Source organism: Acomys russatus, chromosome 6, assembly GCF_903995435.1.
Source record: "Acomys russatus chromosome 6, mAcoRus1.1, whole genome shotgun sequence".
NCBI lineage: Eukaryota > Metazoa > Chordata > Mammalia > Rodentia > Muridae > Acomys > Acomys russatus.
Window position 1 is genome coordinate 88,342,108 of NC_067142.1, and position 20,194 is coordinate 88,362,301.

At 47.5% G+C, this 20,194-nt stretch overlaps 1 protein-coding gene across 1 annotated transcript in view; it reads left to right on the plus strand.

Moving 5' to 3' along the window:
* Positions 1-364: 364 nt before the first annotated feature.
* Plxna2 (plexin A2) overlaps positions 365-20,194 on the plus strand; it is a 177,462-nt gene continuing 157,632 nt past the window's right edge. The window contains exons 1-2 of the mRNA XM_051148171.1: positions 365-1,562; positions 6,246-6,428. Coding sequence (XP_051004128.1) covers positions 375-1,562; positions 6,246-6,428 — 1,371 coding nt within the window. The 5' untranslated portion in view covers positions 365-374. The remainder of the gene's footprint in view (positions 1,563-6,245; positions 6,429-20,194) is intronic.

Sequence of the window (20,194 nt, forward strand, 5' to 3'; positions counted from 1 at the left end):
GGCTGAATGAACTGTAGTCTTTCAACCTCTCTGAGGGGAAAATACAGTGTCTTGGGAAACTTGCAGTAGAGATGCTTTGTATAGTGCAAATAAAACATGCAAACAAAAGCATATTATAGATCATAATGGCTAAAGACCAATGATAATGGGATTCCCTTAGCATCCCTCAGAGGGGGAAAATATGTTTAAAAAGCTGAAATGTACTAAAAGTGACTCATAGGGCCAGCTGGATTTGGGGATTCTGGTAGAACAGTACTATTCGTGTGGAACACTTTTGGTCTGACCCCTTGCCTTGTGTTTTTCAGAACCATGTGAGAGCTGATCTGGAACAGTGGAGTGACACACGGAGGAGCTTTTCCCTCACGCCTCTAGGGATGGAGCGGAGGAGGTCCCAGCTGTGGGCCGTGCAGCCTGACAACTTGTCTGTGTTGCTGCTGTCAGTGGCCTGGCTGCTGCTGGCTCACGGGGCCACAGGTATGCCCCAGTTCAGCACTTTCCATTCTGAAAACCGTGACTGGACTTTCAACCACTTGACTGTACACAGGAGAACAGGCGCCGTGTACGTGGGGGCCATCAACCGCGTCTACAAGTTGACAGGCAACCTCACCATCCAGGTGGCTCACAAAACAGGGCCAGAAGAGGACAACAAAGCCTGCTACCCTCCCCTCATTGTGCAGCCCTGCAGTGAGGTGCTCACACTTACCAACAACGTCAACAAACTGCTCATCATTGACTACTCTGAAAACCGCCTGCTCGCCTGTGGCAGCCTCTACCAGGGCGTTTGCAAGCTCCTGCGGCTGGACGACCTTTTCATCTTGGTGGAGCCATCCCACAAGAAGGAGCACTACTTGTCCAGCGTCAATAAGACGGGCACCATGTATGGTGTGATCGTGCGCTCGGAGGGGGAAGACGGCAAGCTCTTCATTGGCACCGCCGTGGATGGCAAGCAGGATTACTTCCCTACCCTTTCCAGCCGCAAGTTGCCCCGTGACCCCGAGTCTTCAGCCATGCTGGACTACGAGCTCCACAGTGATTTTGTTTCCTCCCTCATCAAGATCCCTTCCGACACCTTAGCCCTCGTCTCCCACTTTGACATCTTCTACATCTACGGCTTTGCCAGCGGAGGGTTTGTCTACTTTCTCACGGTCCAGCCAGAGACCCCCGAGGGCGTGGCCATCAACTCGGCTGGTGATCTCTTCTATACCTCAAGAATCGTGCGTCTCTGTAAGGATGACCCCAAGTTCCACTCCTACGTGTCCCTGCCCTTCGGCTGCACGCGTGCCGGGGTGGAGTACCGCCTCCTGCAGGCAGCTTACCTTGCAAAGCCTGGGGAAGCTCTGGCTCAGGCCTTCAACATCAGCAGCCAGGAGGATGTGCTGTTTGCCATCTTCTCCAAGGGGCAGAAGCAGTACCACCACCCCCCTGACGACTCTGCCCTCTGTGCCTTCCCCATCCGGGCCATCAACCTGCAGATCAAGGAGAGGCTGCAGTCCTGCTACCACGGAGAAGGCAACCTGGAGCTCAACTGGCTGCTGGGAAAGGATGTGCAATGCACCAAGGCGGTAAGGAGCCCCCCCATGCTTCGCTGCCGGTTCCTCTGCAGCTCTGCACACTCCATGCCTGGGCCTGTAAGGACTTGGGGCCGAGAAAGGGTTTCGGGTAACCAGGGCATGAGTACCAATTGCACAGAGTCTTGCCTACCTTAGGTTCTTGGGATGAGTTTGTTGGTTTAGTTAATACTAATGTGTACCCTTCTGTGCTTACAGTGTGCCGGGCACTGCTTTAGGTGCCTGGTGAGCCACATGACGAAGCCTCAGCCTCTCGAGAGCTTACCTACTAGTGAGGCAAGAGAAGTGAACACACAGAACACCCGAGCCTGTAGTCTTAACCCTTCTAATCCTAACACTTGGAAGAAGTGAGGCAGGAGGATTAGGTGTTCAAGGTCACCTTGGCTACGTTGAGTGTGAGTTCAAGGCTAGCCTGAGAAACTCTCAGACAAATAAAACGACACTGCCTGCCAAATGGTAAATTTTTTATAAAGGAAAATAAAACAGAGGAGAGATCAGTACTAGAGACTATCTACCATTGGGAAAGTAATATTTGGAGCAGTGGCTAAGTGAGGGGGTGGAGGAATCTCAGGGGCAACAAGTGCCAAGACCTTTGGGTATGCCTAAGTATCATAGAAACACAGAAGAATCCAAGACCTTTGGGTATGCCTAAGTATCATAGAAACACAGAAGAATCCCCACAGCTTGATTCAGGCATATGAGGGAGGGTACCGTAGCATTCACGTTAGGAATTTAAGCCTTGCCATCTAATCAATTGGATTAAAGATCAGTTCTTCCCCCTGGATCCAGTGTGTCCTTGAGCAAGTTATGTGCTTTATTTGAGCTGTGCTAGAATAGAAATGATACTGCTCTTTTTTATTTTGAGGGTCATGTTACATGACGACCAGTGGTTTATAAAGATGACATGGTTGGCACACAGAGCAGCTAGGGTCACCACAGTTAACGATGATGATGAAGAACTAGTTATTTGCCTAGTTACCTTACTTTCATGAGATAAGGAATATGAATTTAGATGATCTCCAGTTTGATTTACAGCACTACAGTTTTATGAACAAAGATCCTCTTCAAGCAAGAGAAGTGGCAAGGAAGTGTAAGGGTTAACCCTTTTCAGCATCCACTCCGGTTGGTTCCCATGGCCCACAGCAGGCCTTGTCAGGAGGAAACTGCTGATTCCTGCTTGCCTTTCAGCCAAAACTCAAAGGAAGAGGTCACTGTGCTGTGTTCTGATGGTGGTACAGAGAGACAAGCCCAGGCTTGTGACCACGGGACATTAGAAATACTGGGTGATGGCTAGAAGGGCAGATGCCTTATAAAGGGGGTTCTCGGCCTTACGAATGCTGCGACCCTTTAATATAGTTCCTCGTGCTGTTGTGACCCCCAATCATAAAATTATTTTGTTGTTACTTCATAACTGTAATTTTAGTACTGTTATGAATTGTTATGTAAATATCTCATATGCAGGCTATCTGATTTGTGACCCCCAAAGGGCTTGTAATCCATAGGTTGAGAACCACTACCTTATAGGAAACAACTCTTGTTCCTATCATCCCTGGTGGGGGGAATAACACTTCAAACACCAAATAAGTAGGGTCTGTAAAATGTTGGTCTCCTCGGGTACATAGAGTCCAAAGGATCCCAGATATGGGGCGCTAGAGGTACTTTAGCAGCCTTTTGAGAAATTGAGAGATCACAGGGGAGTCATGGCCATGAGCTTGACTTTAACATAGTCTGTAGACTAACATGAAATTTTCAGGTCAAAGATTTGAACCTCGTTTTCACAAAAAGCATGAAGAAGGGGCCTGTCACTCACTAGCTAGCAGCTATGCAAGAAGGGCTGTCTCGAGCAGTTGATTACCTCACCCAGTCCTCACAAGTAAAGCTTTAATATACCCTCTTGGAGGTAGAAAAACCAAGACTCAGAGCGTAAATAAACGATTTAATCCAAATAACTGAACCAGAAAGCAGAGTCTGAGTTCAAGGCATTTCACAGACTCCTGATGCTGGCTCCGGTAGTCACTGTTTCTACAAAATCAGTCACTCACAGTCCACACAAATGGAAAAGGGGCATTAGGCATTAGAAATGTCCGACAAGATACTGAGGAGGAAATCGCCATCCAACCCTGGAGAGTCTAGCATCAGGAAAAATGCAGAGAAACCCACAGTTGACAGCAACAGGTTATCACTTCTGTCACCATAGCTCAGAAACCGCTTTAGGTCACAACTCTGTAAGCCTCTGGAAAAAGGAGTGGGAAACATTGAAGCCAGGAAAGCAATCTATAAAGGATTTTGACGAAGACCTGACTCAACTCTTACTTTATAGATGAAAAAAATGAAATGAAACACAACAAAGAAAACCCACAATCAAACAAACAAAAAACCCCTGAGGCCCAGTGAGGGCATATAAGGATATGCAGCTATCACAATAAGAACAGGGCTAAAATTTAGATTACCTAACTCATACTGAGCAGCCACTGCTTATAGAACCAGGGTGAGAAAGACATGAGCTAGTGACTACCTGCTTGGCGCACTACCCAGTAACATGGTAAAAATAATAAGCAATTGACTCCTTACAACAGAGGAAGAGGGAGAGCCTGGGTCTACAGCATTTGTAACACTGCCAGGGAGGATGGCTTCAAACAGGAGTGGCATCAGTGAACATGGAGGTATACTTAGACATAGCCATCTCTCATGAGCTGGCAGTAGCATTCCGTGGCTCTGCTCCTTCCAAGCTGCAGTGTGGAATCTCTGCCACCTAGAGTTGAAGGCCATTCTTACTTTAAAACTTGGCGTTCTTTCTTATGAGTGCTCATGCATTTTTTTTTTAGCACCATTGTTCTTGCCGGTAGTAGGAGTGGCAGCTGTCCACAAGCACCAAGGTCCCAGAGACTTATCCTGGTTGCCCCCAGAGCTGAGGAGAGAACACAAGATGGAGGAAAAAAAAAGAATGTACTCCAACTTATTAACCCATTATTCTGAATAAGTGAAGCATCTTTTGCTCCTCCCTCATGAGGGTGAAAAAGCACGACTTGGGGAGGCTTCTGTGCTGCTCACAGCTATAGCTTTAGTTTCTGGGAAGCTTTCTCCAGACCAAGAGGAAACAGCTCCCCCAGCATGCAGGGTGTTTTCTGGTTCAGAGTCTGCAGCCTTTATTGCAAGACTTTGTGCTGGGTAGTTAGTGGGCGTGTCTTGGGGCACCCACCGAAGCACAGCCTCATGCCAGGAACCATGCAACCCTTTTCCTCAAGAGTCATGCAGCTCCCTCCCTTCTTTCCTCTCCCCACTCAGAGAGGGGGTGCAGGACTGACTGTGACTGTGGCTGTGACTGTGGCTGGCTGGGCCTACTGTAGTTTTTTGAAACTTGAAAGCCCACCCCCAGTGGCATACCTCCTCCCAACAATCCCACACTTCCTAATCCTTCCTGAACAATCCACAGACTGGGAACCAGACATTCAAATACACCAGCCTGTGGGGACATTCTCACTCAAAGTGCAACGCTAGCCATCCGTTCTTCCTTTGACAGCTCCAGAAGAGAATGTGGTGGCGCCCAGTGGAGCCCCTAGTCTTCTCATTCCCTGTTCAGCAAGTTTTCTCACTTATTCAAGAAGGCCTTCTTTCGAAGTGACTCGGTTCCTCCTGGTCTCCCACTAATCCCTTCAAAAGGCTGATATAAAAAGGAATCTCTTTGAACACTTACAATGTGCAAGAGATAGTGGCACACACTGATAAAAGTCTTTTACATACAATGTTTCGCTTAATCCTCCATAATTCTTCCCAAGGGGGGTGGTGGATATATAATTCCAAGTGAAAAACCTAGTGTAGATTAAGTTTTCCATCACAGCCCAGTGATAGTACAGTGGTACAGGCCTGTAATCTCAGATACTGGGGAGGCTAACTCAGGAAGATTACATGGCCGCCAAGCCTTGCCTGGGCAATTTAGTGAGAACCTATCTCAAAATAAAAAGTAGAAAGAGGACTGAGGAAGTATCTTAGCCGACTGAGGAAGGACTGGCCTAGCGTGCAAGAGATCCCAGATTGACACACACAGCCAGCTCCAAAAATAAAGGGGAGAGGGATGAGAACAGGGAGGGGTCCGTGCGAGCGAGCGTGCGTGATCACAAAGCAAAAGACAGCTATTGTGGCACTTTTCCAGTGTGTCTGCAATATGGCAGGTAGTGGTGATAGTTTAGTGGCTTAAAACTCCTCATGCCTCAGGGAAAAACCTCTACAGCCCAAGAAACACTAGCTTGCTCAGAGAACAAACAGGAAACCTGTAGGCCTGTAGAATCGTACGATGTTACCTTTAGGCTAAATATTCTTTGAGGGAACCCTGTTTAAAACAGATGTGGTCTAAGGGGACATGAAAGAACCAGAAGGTGAGTCCATGCAGTCTGCTTTGCCACTTGAGCCTGGCTTTCCTGGCAGAAAGGTAAAAAGTGGACACGTGATTCTGGGAGAGTGGAGATGGCTAGTCATTTACAGTCTGGTTCCATGGGAGCCTGTATGTCACGGTGGGCCAGTAGACAATGAGCTTCGTCTCCTAACATGTCAGACCCTTGATTCCAGGCCTGAGTCTCTCTGAGGCCTGGCCCCCTCAGGCTGGCAGCAGTGGTGGGTTACTTGGAGTCACCCTGCCGTACTTTGCCTGTGATTTACTCTAGTTCTCTCTTGTCCTTCCAGCCAGTCCCCATCGATGATAACTTCTGTGGCCTGGACATCAACCAGCCTCTGGGAGGCTCCACTCCTGTGGAGGGACTGACGCTGTACACCACCAGCAGGGACCGCCTCACCTCGGTGGCCTCCTATGTTTACAATGGCTACAGTGTGGTTTTTGTGGGGACTAAGAGCGGCAAGTTGAAAAAGGTAAGAGTGTCGGGGGCTGTAGGGGGTGGGGACTGATCTGGCACATTGAGTCTTCAGTTGAGGGACTCTTCTAGAAGACAGCGCTCAGTGGAAAATAACTACAGGCAACTTCTTGTTTTCCTTAGGGAAGGGAAGGGAATGGGGAGGATGACAGGACTCCGTTTCTCCAGCCACCAGTCAGTGAGCACCTAGAAAATACAAATGTATTTCAGTTTTGCCAAACATTGAGGTATTGGGAAGGTAGTTTGCCTAAAGAGAAAACGCACTCTTTTTTTTTTTTTTTTAATTTAAAGACAGGGTTTCTTTATGTAGCCTTGGCTGTCCTGGGCTTGTTTTGTAGACCAGGCTGGCCTCAAACTCACAGTGATCCACCTGCCTCTGCCTCCCTAGTGGTGGGATTAAAGGTGTTGTCTGATAAAACATTCTTAATTCCCAAATCAAGTACAGCTTTTGTTGTTGTCACTGTTGTTGTCCACATTGTGAATCACATGCATCACAGCTTCTACTTAGGACCCAGACACTGGTTTAAGCTGAAAGGAGTTGGCTAGAGCAGGGTTTGAGTCCTGCGAACTGTAGTGGTGATGCTGGCCTCAAGGTGCATGACTGGCGCCTACATACACGGCGGTTTACCCACTTCTCCAGCACTTGTAGACTGCCCCCCCCTTCTTACCCAAACCCCAGGAGCCAGCAGGAAGGCGATATCTCCCAGGTCTCCTTGTGCACCCCTACAAGCTGTAGGGAACAGGCTATCTGGGACTGGCAACAAGGGGCCCCTCTGGTGAGGGAGACTGAAGCCAATGGCTTGTACCTGCTTGTCAAGTGCTTAGGGTGTGGAGAGGCAGAGCAGTCGCCTTCATTATGTGGGATTATAGCAGCTACATTCTTTCCGGTCCCTGCTAATCCCTTTCCCCAAGCTTACTCTCCTGCCACCCCTTACTAGTCCTAGCACCTGCGGATCAAGGCACAGACAAGACTTTGCTGTACCTCACCCTTTGATGTTGACATTACCAGACTCCTTCCTCCTAATCCACTTAGAGCCCTGGGAGGTTGTTGTTGGGGAATGTGGAAGGAAGAGAGCTGGGAGAGAGTCAGGAAGAATTTCCATATTCTTCTTGTTCCGAGTTGCTGTAGAAGAGGTGGAAAGAACTGGTCTGAGTTGTGAGAAGATAAAGAACCTTCCAGGCTTCTCTGGTCTTTGTAGTTGCAGATCTGTTTGACCATTCCCTTGCTCTGTGTCTGTCTTGCACCCTCGCTCTGCCCCACAGCTGTGCACCTGACTTGGCTTCAGCCTGTAGAAGACAGGGTGTGTGTGGTCCTAAGCTGGGGAGGGCAGGAGTCCTTACTCCCAGCAGTTGGCAAGCGTTGTACTCTGCTGGTCACATCTCTGTCTGCCTCCTTCCTCAGAATCATCCAATTGGGCACACTAACCTGACACATGGGACTTGGGCAAAGGGAGAGTTGGAATATCACCCAAGCAGTTCTCAGCAGGCCATGTGCCATGGTCTTAGACATCTGCCCTATGAAGCCTCTATTACTAATAAGTCTGCCAAAGGAAGTACCTTCTCTAAAATCACACAGAAGGGTTATCTGTGGTGCAGCAGTGCTGCTGTGCTGCTGGGCACTTTGTCCATCTTCTCACCTCCAGGTGCTGGTCCAGACTCCATCTCCTTTCTCTCTTGGATGTTCTGTTAGGGAATGGACTGTTGATACTAATTCTCTTCAAGCCTATCACCAACATTTCACAATAGGGTAAGCTTAGCAAAGTAGAATCCTCCCTGCAAAATAGATCTGTCTTCTGAAAAGCCTTGACACCATCTAGCCCACCACCCTCATTGTTTCACTGAGACTTAGAAAAGTGCCCGATCCAGACAAAGAGGTTTAAGGATAATTGTTTCTTGCCTTGACCTCCAAAATTGGCACAGGGGATAGGGGCTGAGATGATTTTCAGGTCCAGAGTTGCTACAGAGTTCAGTCAAGGACTAATGTCTCTACTCTCTCTGGCCTTGGACCTAAGTTAAGAAATCAATATTGCCAGGTAAAAGAAGAATGGCCCAGCCAGATCTCACAGGAACATCTACTGACTACCCAGTATTCATGCATCTTGCTTGGTATGCATCTGGGATTGCTTGCATATCTCTCTCCCTCTCTCCCTCTCTCCTCTCTCCCCTTTCTTCCCTTCCCTTGTAGGAGCCCTAGCAGACTAGCCATTGAGGAGGTAGCAGGTTCGAGGGCACGGCTTTAGGCATAGCTGCCTACTTCATGTCTCAATCTGCAAGTTGTCTGTGCCTTTTTTACTGTGAGATGGTGTGCCTTTGGCTGCTTCTCAGAACTCACGATGTCCCTGTGTTCTCCTCAGAGGAGCTCACCCTTCCCTCCACCCATACTGCTTTGAGGTACTTGTTATCCATACCTGGCTCCTCGTGGCCTCCCACTACTCAGCCACTCATCCCCACCCTCTCCAGAGAAAAATCCCATGAAGAATTTATGGAATGTCCCCAGGAAATTCTAGCATGGTCCAGGCTCTTTCAACACAGGAAGGAAAATAAAGAAAAAATAGCTAAGAGTCAGGCAAGGGGAGGGAATCTGGGTGCGTCAGAGCTGCCCACTTCTTCCCTGCCTGGTCAGGCGTCTCCCTGACGGTCCTGCCCTCATCTACAGTGGTTGGTTGGAACAGGATGTCCCTGAGTAGGGAAATGAAGAGGAAGTGAACTCACCGAAAGTGGCCTAACCACAGTGTGATCTTAGGTGCTCACACACATAGGAAGCTCTTGTCTTCTGAGGCACCAGCGGGTGGAAGACAGGGAGAAGAGGCCTACACAGTGGGAAAGGCAGGCATGGCTTCAGCACAGGGTGCACAGCTCAGGCAGTGGGTGTCAGGGGAGTCTTCAAGGTCTCATAAAGGACACAGAGAGCCAGGCTTTGCCCTCACAAAGGTGAGTCAGATCTGTGCATGGCTCTGAACCCAAAGAGCAATGTGAGAAAAGGACCTAGGATTAGAGCCCAGCCATGTGTGTGGTACAGGCTTCAGCGGAACCCATTAGTCACCATCGTAGAAGTGGAAGAACTGCTTGTCAACCGTGAGCACCACGGACTCCACTCTATGAGGGAGGTGATGTCAGGGTGCTAAGAAACCAAGGATGAGAAAAGGAAGGGCAGTAAGCATGGGGGAGTCATGCTATAGTAAATGTATTCCTACAAGGCTGGAAACCAAAGGGAAAAGGCCAGATCAAATAGATAAAGACAGTTCTCCAAGTAACGCAATCTACTGATCACCTTTTACGTTCTAGTCACTATTTTAAGACTTTTGCACCTACCAACTCCCTGAACTCCGATGCGGCCACTCTGAGGTGGTTGCTGTTACCAGCTCCACTTTGCAGATGGGACATAAAGGCCAAGAAAGGTAAAGAGGTTTGTCCAGTTCCCAGCTTAGCCCAGACTTATTTGTTGACATGCTTAGCTGTGGAACATGAAGTAGGCTCAGTCACTGTGGCCTAGAGGTTGAAGTGCAGGAGCTGCTGCTGCTCAGAACCAGCTTTTCCCATAAGACAGGGAAGGAGTCATCATAATCAAAATTTCTTACTTGAGGGAATAATAATACCTAGTCAATAGCTATATCCTTAAGGGCACTGCAGAAAGGCTGACTGTAACCTACCCTAAGCTTAGCCCTGCAGCCAACTACAGAAACTCTCCATGGCGCTACAGTTATGGAAGACTCTGGCTCCTCAGTGGAACATATATGTGGTGCTTTGAATAGGAATGGCCGCCATTGGCGTATACATTTGTAAGTTTGGTCCCTAGTTTGTGGACTGTTTAGGAAGGAGTAGGAAGTATGGCATCGTTGGAGATGTGGTAATGGGGGCGGTTTCAAAAGCCCACACCAGGCTCAGCTAGCCTTTCTCTCTGCCTCCATCTTGTGGATAAAATGAAAGCTCTCAGCTACTGTGACAGCACCCTGCTTGGCTGTCTGCTGCCATACTTCCTGCATGATTGATCATGAACTAGCCTTCTAAGTTGCCTTGTTGGTCATGGTGTCTCCTCACAGCAACAGAACAGTAACTACGACAATGTGACAATAAAAGAAAGGCAACAGCAAAGAATGGGAGCGAAAACAAGAATGCCAGGGTGCCCTAGATGTGGACTTTGCAGTTCAAGCTGAGTTGAGCCTGCCTGTAGCATAGCTGAAAGTTTCTCAGGGTCAGGGAGAGATGTTGGGTATGTTCAGGGCAGGACTAAGTGGTGAGGGTGCCTGAGGCAAGATTCAGGGAATGGGATATGTGGTGACCTAGAGCCCAGACATTGTTACTCACAATGCTGTCCTCCCAGTTAGAGGAGGCTGTGGGAATTCAGGGACAAGAAGCACTTGGAGTTAATGCCCAAGCAGGCAGAGGAGGAGTTGGAGCAGGAATCAAAAACTCTTTTCAGATGCCTTTCTTGTTCCAGGGAAGAGTGGAGTATGCAGTCTAAATGCAAGTTAGTGGGGCACAGAGCCAGGAGCTATGCTGAATCAAGGAAGACAGGAGTGTGTGTGGGAGGGAGCAGCTCAAGGTTGAGAGCGATACTGCTCTTGTTCCTTCCCATCATGCACTGCGGCTGGAGCTCTGCCCACTAGCCCACCCCAGTGTTTCACATCCTACCACACACTCTTGCAGAAGCTCAGGTGGCACTGTGCTTCAGCCCTCCAGTCCTTTGGAACTGAGGCTGTAACCAAGTGTGGACACTGCTGTTTCTCTGCCCCAGCCACCTAGAAAACTTGTCTGTTGCCTAACACTTGTGACACATGCTGCACTCTCCACCCCGTTACTTCAACCATTGAGGCTAGTGCCTGCTGCACACCCCAAGCATCTGACCCCACTGCTAGATAAAATACCTCACATTAGGGACTCTGTAAGATGACCTCAAATGTGCTTGGTTGTACTCTGCCAAGTCCTATTGCAATAACTTGAATAGAATGAGATGCCAAGAGTGATGCTTACGGATGGGGCTGTTGGAGAGGACAGCGCTCATGATGGATGGGTAGCCATACCCATTGCCTGGCCGTGGATGAGAAGGATGGCAACAGAAGAACTCCTACTAGATTACAGGAAAGAATGATGATTTCTGGATAATATTTGGAAGAGGGGGTAGTGGTGCTCTGAGACATTAGCTGGTGAGGCAGAAGAGGACAGCACTTCCAGTGTTGCCTAGAGACTCTGGAATAGCACACACAGCCATCTGCCTCACCTGGATCAGACAGAAACCTTTCAGTAAGCAGGTGCAGAGGCCTCAGGAATCCTGTTCTTCTAGCAGCCCTTTGCTTTTCAGTTCCTGGAACAGTTTTTCAAAGTCACCGAGACTGTTCAAGCTTTAGGGAGGGCCCTGGCCTTTTACAAGTCACTTTTAAGAAAACAGTTAGCTAATAGTCGCCACTGAAATTCCCAAGATTTTCTTTTTTTTTCTTTTTTATTAATTTATTCTTGTTACATCTCAGTGTTTATCCCATCCCTTGTATCCTCCCAATCCTCCCTCCTGCCCCCATTTTCCCATTATTCCCCTCCCCTACGACTGTTCCTGAGGGGGATTACCTCCCCCTGTATATTCTCATAGGGTATCAAGTCTCTTCTTGGCAACCTGTTGTCCTTCCTCTGAGTGCCACCAGGTCTCCCCCTCCAGGGGACATGGTCAAATGTGAGGCACCAGAGTACGTGAGAAAGTCATATCACACTCTCCACTCAACTGTGGAGAATATTCTGACCATTGGCTAGATCTGGGGAGGGGTTTAAAGTTTACCTCCTGTATTGTCCTTGGCTGGTGGCTTAGTTTGAGCGGGAACCCTGGGCCCAAATCTGCCTATCATATTGTTCTACTTGTAGGTTTCTAGGACCCTCTGGATCCTTTTATTTTGCTATTCTCCCATGCTTCTCTCATTTAGAGTCCCAATAGGATGCCTTCCCCTCTGTCCCAGTTTCCTGGTAAGTGAAGGCTTTCGTGGGACATGCCCCTTGGGCTAGTATGCAGATATAAGTGAGTATATACCATTTGATTCTTTCTGCTTCTGGCTTAACTCACTCATTATGATCATTTCTAGCTCAATCCATTTATCCACAAATTTCGGGAATTCCTCGTTTTTAATAGCTGAGTAGTATTCCATAGTGTATATGTACCACAGTTTCTTTATCCACTCTTCTACTGAGGGACACTTAGGCTGTTTCCATGTTCTGGCTATTATGAATAAGGCTGCTATGAACATGGTTGAGCAAAGTTTCTTGTTGTGTGCTGGAGCATCTTCTGGGTATATTCCAAGGAGTGGAATAGCTGGGTCTTGAGGAAGCCCAATTCCCATTTTTCTGAGATAGCACCAGATAGATTTCCAAAGTGGCTGTACTAGTTTGCATTCCCACCAGCAATGAAGGAGTGTTCCTCTCTCCCCACATCCTCGCCAGCATGTGGTGTCACTTGAATTTTTGATCTTAGCCATTCTGATGGGTGTAAGATGGAATCTTAGAGTTGTTTTGATTTGCATTTCCCTGATGACTAAGGAGGTTGAGCATTTCTTTAAGTGTTTCTCAGCCATTTGATACTCCTCTGTTGAGAATTCTCTGTTTAGTTCCAAGCCCCATTTCTCAATTGTGTTATTCGGTTTGGTGGTGTTTAATTTCTTGAGTTCTTTATATATTTTGGATATTAGACCTTTGTCAGATGTAGGGTTGGTGAAGATCTTTTCCCAGTCTGCAGGCTGTCGCTTTGTTCTCTTGACAGTGTCTCCTGCCTTACAGAAGCTTCTTAGCCTCATAAGGTCCCATTTATTAATGGTTGACATTAAGGCCTGGGCCGTTGGTGTTCTGTTCAGGAAGTTGTCTCCTGTGCCAACATGTTCCAGGCTCTTCCCCACTTTTTCCTCTAAGTGACTTAGTGTCTCTGGTTTTATGTTGAGGTTTTTAATCCACTTGGATTTGAGTTTTGTGCAAGGCAACAAATATGGGTCCAGTTTCATTTTTTTACACATAGACCTCCAGTTAGACCAGCACCATTTGTTGAAGATGCTATCCTTTTTCCATTGAATGGATTTGGCTTCTTTGTCAAAAATCAAGTGACCATATGTGTGTGGATTCATCTCTGGGTCTTCGATTCGATTCCACTGATCAACCAGCCTGTTGCTGTGCCAGTACCATGCTGTTTTAATTACTATTGCTTTATAGTACAGTTTGAGATCAGGTATGGAGATTCCTCCGGAGCACCTTTTATTGTACAAGATTGTTTTAGCTATTCTGGGTTTTTTGTTTTTCCATATGGAGTTCAGAATTGAACTTTCAATGTCTTTAAAAAATTGTGTAGGTATTTTGATAGGGATTGCATTGAATCTGTAGATTACTTTTGGTAGGATGGCCATTTTTACTATGTTAATTCTCCCGATCCATGAGCAAGGAAGATCATTCCATCTTCTCAGGTCATCTTCAATCTCTTTCTTCAGAGTTTTGAAAATTTTTTCCAACAAGTCCTTCACTTGCTTAGTTAGGGTAACTCCTAGATATTTTATATTGCTTGTGGCTAATGTGAAGGGTGTGGTTTTCCTAATTTCTTCCTCTGTAAGCTTGTCATTTGTGTATAGGAAGGCTACAGACTTTTTTGAGTTAATTTTGTATCCAGCCAATTTGCTGAAGGTGTTTATCAGCTTTAGGAGTTCTCTGGTGGAATTTTGAGAGTCACTTATGTACACTATCATACCAAGATTTTCTTAAGGGAAATTGTTTCTGCCTTTTCCAAAGAATGCACCAAGGTGCTATTTCTAGTCTCCAATATACCAGAAGTCCTGACTTCCCTACCCTGTCTTCTTATAATCCCACAATAGATTTTGTAAGCAAAACCACACAAATGTGAATTTCTTACATTAGCAGCTTAGGCCTTGAAGACTTGATCAGGATTCTGTTGTAGGCCTCAGGGTTTGTTCTTAAAGTTTTGATAAAAGTCCACATCTATACACTGTTCTCCACACATAGCCACACTGGCACTGACAGAAGACTTCCTCCTTAACACCTAGGTGCCTAACTTGGCTCCCCTTGTGGTATGGGCTCACTGTGGCAGCTGGGAAGGCCTAGTGGCATAAAAATCTGGGAAACATGACTTTCTTCCTTTCAACTCCTTCTGAACAATAGCCACTGGTTCCTCAAAGGGCAGGTGACTCACCACATGCTCTGCATGAACCCTTGATCCTGTAAACAGCCGGTAATAGGAGCTGGGAAGGTAGTTCCAGAAGCCCTACTGCTTATCCTGAGACTAGAACATCTGACCTGGTCCCCTGGCATCCCAGCAATGCTGAGGGCTGGAGCAGTGCTGGGCTAGCAGATGCTCTCTGACCTCCCCAGAGCCAGCATCACAGAGGTGGGGTACTGGCTCCAGAGATCACTGCCAAATCACTATCATGAGATGGCTCTTTGCCCAGACTCCTGCCACCAAACTCATTGTTTGTTTTGTTGTTTTACAGACCGCTTGAGTCTAGAGGACTGGTCTTCCCAAAGCAGAGGAAAGAGGCATTTGATTGGCACAAGGAATACGCCATACTAACAGATACTCCCTTACGTATTTCTTCCTGCTCAGCCATGACAGATGGTAGGCAGAGAGTTCTAGCTCTATCCAGAGCCCCACCAAGCCTCAGGGAAAGGACTTCCAGTCTCCTAGAACTTTTATGAAAAGGGAAGCTAATGCCTTATTTATTTTTTTGTGCACTTTGTATAGTTCAATCCTAGTGACTCCTGTTTGGGGTATAGAGCTGAGTGTTCTGCTGGGTGTTCGCAGTCCAACAGTCAGTCTTGGAAACTCGAGACTTACTAGAAGAAGGTGAAAACCATGGAACTGTGTGCTGGAGCAGGAGCTTGGAGATAGTGATTCAAGTGCACAGCATCCGGATGATCCGCATTAGGTTCTGTAGAATTTGCTACAGGTCAAAGTGCTCGTGTGTAGAAGCCATGTCCCCGGGAAGGAGTTCACCACGTACATATACATGTACTTTAGGCAGTTAGGTCTTGCTTGCCTATGAGCAGGAACATTGACAAGTTGTCTCTGTCAAAAAGGGACTTCAGAGACCCTCTGCCCCAGTCCCTTCCCTAAAGGGACTAATGCACGCAATGGAAATTCTGTGGTTCCATGCGCTCTGGTTCTGAATACAACCCAGCAGCAATGTCATCTCTGAACATTAGTGACCTGTCCTGTAAAGAAAGCAAAGGTGATTCTTATCCCTGCTCCAGGAAATTATAATTTGTTACTGGAATAGTATTTATTGACTGTTGCGGTGGTTTGAATGAGGATGCCCCCCATCAGCTCATAGGTTTGAATGCTGGCTTCTAGTTAGTGAAGCCGTTTGGGAAGACTTACTAGGTGTGGCCTTGATGGAAGAGGTGTGTCACAGTGCATGGGCTTTGAGGTTTCAAAAGTCCAGGCCCAGTTTGTGTCTCTACCTCTGTCTCTGTCTCTCTGCCTTTCTCTGTCTCCTCTCTCTGCCTGGTGCTTGATGGATGCTCTCAGCTACTGTTCCTGCACCATGCCGTCCTGCCTGCCACCATATTCTCTGCCGTGATGATCACGAGCTCTGTGTAATTCCCAATAAATGATTCTCTATGTTGCCTTGCCTGTGGTGGCCCATCATAGGAGCAGATGTGTCAGGAGCTAGGTAATACAGTAGTGTCTTAACACTGCCCAAAGTACTCATTCTATCAGAGATGCTACCTACTGTGGGAAGAGAGACATAAGTTAGAGGTGAGCATGATCTCCATCTGTGCGTGGTAACTGCTGATGGAAAAATGGTCCAAGGAATGATTCACATAAAACAACGGAGGGCAGAGCTTGGCACAATCACAGATGTGGTCCTTTTGTTTTGTGGAATACGGTAGCAACAACCGCTTTGGATATGTGCCATAAGGATTAAAAAGACGGTATATGAAAATTACTTAATAGTGATTGTTACAAAGAAGTTTTCTGTGATCATGGGCTTCTTCTTTCCTGGTTCCCTGGGGTTAGTGACACTGTCAGATCAGGCTTCCTTTTAGTGACATGTTTGCAAGGTCAGATAAAGGAAGACACCCCTGCCCCAAGTCCTGAGTCATGGGAAAAAAGGATGGAAGACTGGCTCAGCTCAGCCCATCTAACCTAATCCTGCTGGACCTTGGCATCCAGCTCCATGAGTCACCAGTGAGAGCAAACAATATGTGCTGGCCCTCCCTAGGGCAGGCCTGCAGGAAGTGAGGTTCTGTGCCTGCTGCTTTGCAGAGTTAACCAAACCATACAAACTCTGTATGCCTGAACGCAAGCCAACCACAATATTGTGGTGCCGCAGAGCTCTGCTGCATCGCATCCTCGGCTCTGTGATGCAGGGAGCAGTTTCTTCAGCTGGACCACCATTGTCTGTCACACCATTGCTGTGAGCGTCTGAAGGATGTGGACTATCTGATAGGGAACCTTGTGTGGAGCTTACAGGAGATTAGTGGATGGCAGATGTTGCCATTGGCATCCTCACTGCTTGTGTGGCTTTACTCACTCCTATACCGTTACTGAGTTCCTTTTGTTCCTATCAGCTTGTTAATCTCACATCCATTTTAGATGCAAGAAGAGTCGGAGTTGTTCTGTGCTCTGTTGCATCTGGTAATGCTCCATCCGCTTCCTCTGGCCAGATGGCTAATCAAGGGACGATGTGGATGTTAGAGACAGAATCACAAACATCTCAGGCTTGAGATGAGCCCCACACATATTTAAGTCATTTGCATAATTCAAGAGGATCAAGTGAAAAGCTCCTGGCTGCTGGAATACCTAGTTTTTTCTTCCCTTCTGTCCAGTGAGATGAAAGGCAGAGAGGATGAGCCTGCAGTTCTGAGCCCTCCTAATCTATCCCAATCTGGTCTCAGCCTTCAGGAAGCTTCTTAGGCTTTAAGGTGGAGAAGTTGAGGGTCTGATGCCAACATATCCCAACTATTTACTGCTCTCCTACTCTTCTGGGTTCTGTGCAAAAGCTAGAACGTCAGCTGAGTGTCGTCACTTTCTCTGGAAGGACACTTAGCGTCAGTAGGCTTTGTTTAATCAGATTCTTCCCTGCTTGGCTGCTCTGGGGTTTGTGAGCAGTCAGTACAGACAAGGGTAGAGACTACAGAGTTGGGACCTGTGACAGGATCAGGATCCTTGAGGAGAAGGCGCTCACTGCCAAGCAACATCAGGAGCCTTCTTATAACTGTGAACAGATTTTACAGCTAGAGAGGACTCTAAAACCAGGTCCAGCCTAGAGACCCTGGACAGGGATGGATATATCATTCCCCTTCCTGGAGAAGCATACCAGGTCTTGAAAGGTTGGGTGGTCTACTCAAACTCACATAAGCTCTTAGTAACAGAGAAATTCTGGAGTCTGGGTTTAGGTAGCCCATCTCTGGGGCCCTTCTCTCAAGGGAAAGAACCTTCCCCTTTGCTTTTAACATTAGACTGACTGCTGCTCCTCCCTAGAAATCAAACATTTTCTGAGCAGAGCCCAACTTCTGTCTGAGGATTATTCTCTCAGAGCATGCTCCATCTAGCTTTTGGCAGGCCTGACCGTGTAGCCTGATCTAGAGTGAGCTGACTTCCTGGCCCTTCATTCCACTCGTCTAGAATCTTACCAAAGCCTGTCTAGCAGGAAGGCGACTCCGCTCCCAAATGTTTGCCCTGAGGCTGAGAAGTTCTGACAAGTCGCAGCAGTAGGGCTCCTTGCAGGACATGCTAAGCCTCTCTCCTGGCAGGCGACTCTGTCCACCGTCCACTAGGTCCTTCCTGTGTACTAAGCCCTGAGCTGAGTGTCTTTGCAGTTACGTTTCAGTAACTCTCACCGGGTAAGTAGTGTGTCCATTTTACATACGAACAAACTGAATGAGGTCCCAACAAAGTCAGTGGCAGTTTTTTGCCACAAAGCAGAGGCCTTGGATTTGTATCCACATCACCATAAATCTTGATGTGGGCTTTTAACCACTAGATTTTACACCTCATCAGCCTTCTCTAAGAACCAATTATTCCAGCTCAGTCTTGCTGTGTGACAAGACCTTTCCTGGGGAGACACAACACTCACTTCTCTCCCCAATAAGGGATCCTGCAACAGACTGAAGTGTGGATACCACCAAAGTCCACCCTGAGGCTTTTAGGGTTAGTTACAGGAGTATGGGTGACGGTTTTCTTACAAGAAGAGAAATGGCTCAAAAAACCCATGCTACCAAGGCCCACCCCAGCATGGGTGATAGCTCATAGAAGCTGGGAAATCTGGGACATATTACACAGACTGCAGGAAACTCAACAGGTCAGAGAACGTCCTCTCTGAGGGACTCTACCTAAGCCTCTTCCGGGAAGCTCTGCTGGCGAATCTGGTCAGTTTCAGGGATTTCTTGAAGCTATTTTGAGTTGTTTGCCTTTGTATTTAAGGAGCTTTCCTGCAGGATGGAAAGTTTCAATCTCAGAGGAAACTGTTTCACAAGTGTCCCCTGACTTTTCATACAACTGCCAAAAGAAGAGAGAAGGGCGGATAGATTAACATTTTGCATTCTATGGAGCAGAGGTGCCCAGGAAACCAGGAACATGGCAGCTGTCAGCTCAGCACATGCTGTCTTCTTTCACTCTCTTCTGGCCTCTGCCTTGGACTCACAGTAGGTGGGGCGGCAGCCTTTTGTGCCACACACAATCCCCAGCTGACACCCTTTTCTCCAGGCATCACTATTTGCTCAGAGCTTTCTGAAGGGGACACAAAGGGAGTTACTGACAAAGCCAACGGCTTCTGTGTAGAGCAAGGGGCCTGGCCTGTTACCCATGCATCCCTCAGAGCCCCTGGTTTCATCCTCAAAATCATTGTTTAGGGTCCTTTATGTGCCAGTCATACCCATTCAGAGATGCTGAGCAAAGTTTCAGCGTGGGTGAGGAGTACGCCGAGAGATGGAGTCATTGGATCTAGTGACTTGGAAGGGACACCCATGCAGTATTAACAGCCGACCACTGCCGAGGGGACGGGCATGGGCGTCAGTCTCTGTTTATGAGGCTTACACAATTTCATCAATATTGATGCCTGATCCCTTTGATTCTGACACTAATCATTGCTACGAATTAAATTTGCAGCCCTATAATTAGGATTTCTATTAATAGGTCCCTAAGCTAAGTACCACCATGTCAGGTGCCTTTCTCGTGGTTGAAAACGGCATCCTTGGAACTCTACTAATAGGGCACACCTGGGATTTGCCAGGAATGATGTGGAAATTATACATTCTATTTTTGTATTGGGCCTCCACTGAAATGCCAGTGAGCAACAGCGAACCCGGAGAAGGGGAAATGCCACACAGTGCTCTGGGAGCAGCCAGGTCTCTGCTCTTGGAGTCTTAGGACACTCCAGAGCAAACTGGGCTGATCATGAATACATTTCTGCTCCCAGGAAGGTCTTCACCTCATTCTAACCTGACGTCACCCAGAGACTAGATTGCAGACTTGAATGTGCCTGCCAAAGGAGGAATGTTTCCCTGGAGCTGGAAGGTCATTAGCCATACCTTACTGGTAGATCATCTGTGACCACCTCCAAGTGCATGGCTGGGACGGACGCTTTTACGCACAGCTGGTTCCACCAACCCCATCTAGGGAGCTCCACAGACACAGAGAACTTAGCAGTCACATACATCAAAAAGCTCATTGTGCACCAGGGTGGGTTTGAGAGTGGTGCTTGAGATCCTGTCCCAGGAACATTTGCAGTATGTTCAGTCACTGGAAAGACTGGATTTTCACTGAAAACGGCACAGTTCTGCCCTAGAAACACC